This window comes from Loa loa, assembly GCF_000183805.2.
Source record: "Loa loa unplaced genomic scaffold supercont3.875, whole genome shotgun sequence".
Classification (NCBI taxonomy): Eukaryota; Metazoa; Nematoda; class Chromadorea; order Rhabditida; family Onchocercidae; genus Loa; species Loa loa.
This window is the reverse complement of record NW_018109055.1, coordinates 3844-9048: the sequence shown is the minus strand read 5'-3', so window position 1 is coordinate 9048 and position 5205 is coordinate 3844. Positions and strand designations below refer to the sequence as shown.

Sequence of the window (5205 nt, the reverse complement as noted above, 5' to 3'; positions counted from 1 at the left end):
GTTATTCCTATCAAACACATTTTATGAACGAATATTGTCGTAATCAACTCCTTTCGATGTTATTCCATTCTAGATTGATCTATTAGCCAAGAAACAATCAAGTCTGACTTACTCTTCATCTCGATTATTTGATTGAGCAACAACGCGAATTGGCGCACTCTTTACTTCCTTTCTAATTTCACTGACTACATCCTGGGCTAAACTTGCAACGTATCCACTAGTATATTTGACCTCGTTGACAATTAAATGACCAGTTTCACTTCATCCTGGGATTTATGATTATCTCATTAAGTTTCGAAGATCGTAATTCTAATAAGTTCTAGCAAAGAAATCCTATGTAGAATTCACTTCACTACAAATATAATACTTCGGGGTGTTGCATACTGATGCATGCATTAAGCTTCAATTAACTCATTTCATGGATATTCAGTCCGGCGAAAAATGTGCTGTGCTCACTGAAAAAAACTATTGCAGTTAAGGACAAGCATGACAATGATCAATATACCTATTGATTACTGAATATACAGTAGAGTTTTGCATTGATCTTTTGGGGTAGAACAAATTACATTCTCGGTGTATTAGTTCAAATCTAATTCTAATTGCATTCCCCAATCAAACTGTTTGTAATATTATGCCTTTTGCTTACAATTCTTAGTATATTTTGAAAAAGAGAGATTTCTTTATCATTCATATAACATTTCATTATAATTATAAGTATTATGACCATTCGACTGTCACATTTGATTATTGATGCGAGGTTTGGAATAGAAATCATTGGTACCAAAAATGTATTTGTGTCAAAAACGATTCAATGTTAACATTGGATGACTTTAGCATAATTTGATAATGATTACAGTTTGCTTCTGTTAATATAAAGTTAACTAACACACGTTAGCTCAAGATCAAACTTTTTGCACGAATATGAGCTTAAATATGGGATTAGCACTCCGTTCATTGGACTTCCTTTTATTTTACGGGGGTGGATTGGTTTAGGTGCTGAAATCACATGATTAGAACTATTCGTTTGTTTAATAGTGGTTTAATGCCATTCTTTAATTTATTACAATAAGATTATGATGCAAAAATCCATTCAAACGAAGTACGAAGTACGAATCCATCGAGTATTTTTAGATGATCTTTGTAAGACGTGAAAAGTAGCACTAAGCAAGGAATGCACGCCGCGGGTATCATATTGATCGGTTTTTCTCTACCAAACAAAATAGCTTGACCTGGTGTCCAATGATTCTCCTCGAAGAATAATCGGTGCTAAAGTTGAATTTGCATCATTACGTCATCATATCTTCGTCTCTTATAAGTTCTTTCTTACTTCTACTTTCTGATTTTTAACTGGAACAAAGAATGGAGCATACTTGATCGTCGGTGAAATTTATCTTAGGTGCGAGTTCCAAAGCTTTCTCTAAATCTTAAGGGGTTATTTTACAGTCCCGGTAATGCAGTATTCCACGTCGTTGGTTTTAACTCATAGTTTGGAGATTTCGACATCTCGAGAATTCCCCTGTAAGATATATGAAGGAATAATCGATAGTTATTATTATTACCAATCAATTCATTATAACTTATTAACTCATTCCAATTCCTCCTATCTCCTATAGTTACTAGTAATTGAATTCACAGAATATGACGGATATGATTTTTCGACCTTAGGGAATATATGTAGCGTGATAATACGTAAGTGAGAGGTAAGTGCTAACGTCATATTTTTTAAATCACCTGCAGGTAAGTAACTAGGAATTTGATTTCCCACTTGTCTAAAAACAAAGGCTGCTTCATCGTTGGGATACCGAAATTCAATTTCAATCTTTCTTTTTTTAGGAGCGCTGGGTCCTTCCTCATCTGTTTCTCCTGAAATTTCAATTAATTCATCACTTCTTGTTCTTCACATATTTGAACAGGAAGTATAAATTCATTCAATTTTCCCAATTATTTACAATGGACCACTTAAAAATAGCTCATTTAAATTTGAAATTTGGAAATTCAAAAAGTCTACCTGTTGTTAATGTGATATTGGATGATACCACATAGCTCAAAATGGATGTGATAATGGCAAAACATTTAAAATCCATTACGATCATGAGCTGTAAATCAAAAATATACGATGACTAATCAATGCTATGAAATGAGTAGAAGAAATCGTAGGAACGGATTTGGTGAAAAGGGAAGGAGTTTGTGACAGTAGACTGAATTTTGAACGAAAATATTCCTTTTGTAGTAAAAAGATCAAATCAATCGGAGATCAAAAATTTCCAAAAAAAAAATCGGAATCAGTCTTAGTTTTCCATTTTGAATTGAATAGCAATACATTGTAAACCAGAAAGTATCTCATATAGATTATGCAAAAAAGCAAATAATACTGGCATAAACAGTTTTTTCTATAGAAACTGGGAATAACAGAACATTTAGTGTCACTGAAGCACTGGAAACAGAGTATTTTGTGTCACACCAGCATGCATTATAAAATAAAAAGTATTTTATACAGATTATGCAAAAAAGCAAATAATACTGTCAAAATCAGTTTTTCTGTAGAAATTAGGATTAACAGAATATTTCATGCCACTGGAAGCCTTTTGTCGTGGAATGTAATGACTGCCAGACAATTTATTTGCTGAGCTCGAAACTTGGGTAATTAAATCCCAAGCTTATCTATCCAAATGAAGCCCTAACTTAGTACGAAGAAGTTCGTGAGGAAGTCGGTTTGTCTTGTAAATACACAGCAGTAAGGGAACGTAACCTTTATCGAGAAAAGAGATTGATGAATATCCGCCAATGTCCGTAGAAGTGAAGAATAAGCAGAAGAAGAAGGCCCCATGATTTGGAATAGAGCTTATATGTGTTAAGAAATGGGAGTGGTTTACATTAAGCATTCAAGCACCGGAAACACACCAGAAACGGTATAAGGATTATAACAAGATTAGATAGGAAGGTATGTGAAATTAGGTTTCTTTAGATTTGATTAAAGATGTGAATAAAGATAGCACGAGAAATAAATGTAAAGAAAGTAAATATGTTCAAAGTGATTCATAGTATTGTTAGCATTTATTTACAATATGGATGAGAAATTGATTTCATTATTTATTTATTTGCTTGAAGTTTCGTTTTTACGACACTCTCGACCAGAGAAGGTTGAAATTTGGTAGTACGTGGGGTTTGTAATAAGGTGGAGTTTGTTTGTTTGGTATCTCTTGTTCCAAAGGTTTAGGGAAAGAAGTTTGCAAATTTCCCATTGGGACGTTTCAACCTCCTGATGGTTTGGAGTCTTACAACACAAGAGGTTAAATATAGAATAAATTAGTGTGAATCTAGACTTAAAGGCAATAAGCACAATTGACGTTATCAGGATGATTACTCCAATGGGAGATTAATTGGTCCGCGATATAATACTTCATTTAATCTCTTCATTCCCGTTATGTGCGCTGAAGCATCATAAACAATTCTTAACTTAGTGGTAGTCTGGATTACGAACATCATGATGGTAATAAATGATTCCATCTTGATTCATTTGTGATTGTATTTCTTCGATTATGCCAGAACGTAGTTGATCTTGCACTATTTTATCATATTCTTGTAATTCCTCTTTATGCGACTGAAATCGTGCTACTAGCATTCGTAAACGGTTAACGCATAATCCGTAATTATGGGTCAGTTTGTCTTTGCATGGTTTCCATGGCCAACGTATTTCATATCTTCCATTTTGTCTAGCGACACTCTTTTTAAATTGTTCCAGTACTTTTTCATCATCTTGTGTATCAGATCGGTCTTGGATGTCAATGCAGTTCAACTTCCAAAATTGGTCTATATCTGGAGCGATTTCCTTGAAATATCTTCGTTGCAAAGGTATGGCGGTGGCATAATCCGTTAGTATAACCGCTTCCTGCTATGATGGGACCAACTTTGCTGTTCAGTAGAGTGAATCCTGTCTTTAGTTGCTGAGCGTTTTTCATATGAATGAAGTCGAAAAAATAGTCAGCTCCTATAATTATGTCAGGTTGTTTTCTATAACTTCTAAGGTTGCAAATTTCATTTTTTGTCTGCTACTCCAACCACTTGGAGATCCTTTGTTAGATAATCCATAGCAATGGCTTGGATAGTCATTTGATTAGAGTCTTCTGTTTTTACTCCAATTTGTGTTTGAGTTATGCGGCATACCCTGGGATTCCTGCTGCCAAAGGAGGAGATTGTGTATTCTTCTTCATCAGTTTCTATAAGACTCAGTCGATGTGCTAATTTTTGTGAAATAAAGGTTGGATCAGCATCGACGTCAAAGAGTGCTAGGGCTTGTACCTGTTGTTCAGGCTTGTCAGGATTAAAAACAGTAATTTCTTTACATAAAAACAGTACTCGTTTCTTTTCGATTTTCGTAGTCGAATTAACAGATGTATTTGCATTTTTGACCACAATCTTCCCTTTGTCAATTGCAGAATCTTTAGGCTGATTGAACTCGTGAGTTTTAGTGGTACAAAGGGAGCTGTTATGAGATTTCTTACAATAAAAACAACTTACTCTTTTTCTGCAGTCGAATTCGCTATATCCAAGCTTAAAACAATTAGGGCAAGCATTAATTTCTTTCAATCGATTAATTCGTTGCTCGACTGTAGGATATATGTGACACTTGCTATCCCAGTGATTGTTGTTGCAGAAAGTACAAGGTCTCCTTTTCCTACTTGTCAACTAATTTGGACTCCCTTGATTTGGCTGGTTCTTTTCGGCCGAAACGGTTTCTCTAATTTACTTTAATTGTTTCATTGCAATCAATGCGGAGGTTTCTGGAGTGATTGAATTAGGATGGCGTTTAATCAAATTTTTTCGACTTACGCTATCCGAATATTGCCATTCCATTACTTGGTCATTTCTGATGATTGTTTTCCTGGAAAACTGTCGAAGTTTTATTACGGACCACTGGTCATCTTCTTCCTTTTGTTAATAAACGTGGTTCAGTATCCAATTTGGTAATTTGGATTCTATTGTAGTTTCAATGGTAGGTTACTGTACGTTTTCGCCAATTGCTTCTAACTGCCTTAACACTCTTTCCATTTCTTCGACTGTTGTTTTCCAATTTCGGTCGTTTCGTTTTGTAGATACGAGCTCCTTGTACAGTAAATTTCTTATGGTGGAAACACGACCAAATTTCTCCACCAATAAATAATTTTCAGGGCTTCTTTTTAGACCGGAAACTAAATAATTTAACTT

At 34.6% G+C, this 5205-nt stretch overlaps 1 protein-coding gene across 1 annotated transcript; it reads right to left on the bottom strand.

The window, feature by feature from the left end:
- Nucleotides 1–1071: 1071 nt before the first annotated feature.
- LOAG_12399 (hypothetical protein) lies at nt 1072–1854 on the bottom strand (the record flags this gene model as incomplete). Its single annotated transcript, XM_003147912.1, has 2 exons — nt 1072–1266; nt 1732–1854. 2 exons carry the CDS (start codon nt 1852–1854, stop codon nt 1072–1074), a joined length of 318 nt encoding a protein of 105 aa, XP_003147960.1.
- Nucleotides 1855–5205: the final 3351 nt, after the last annotated feature.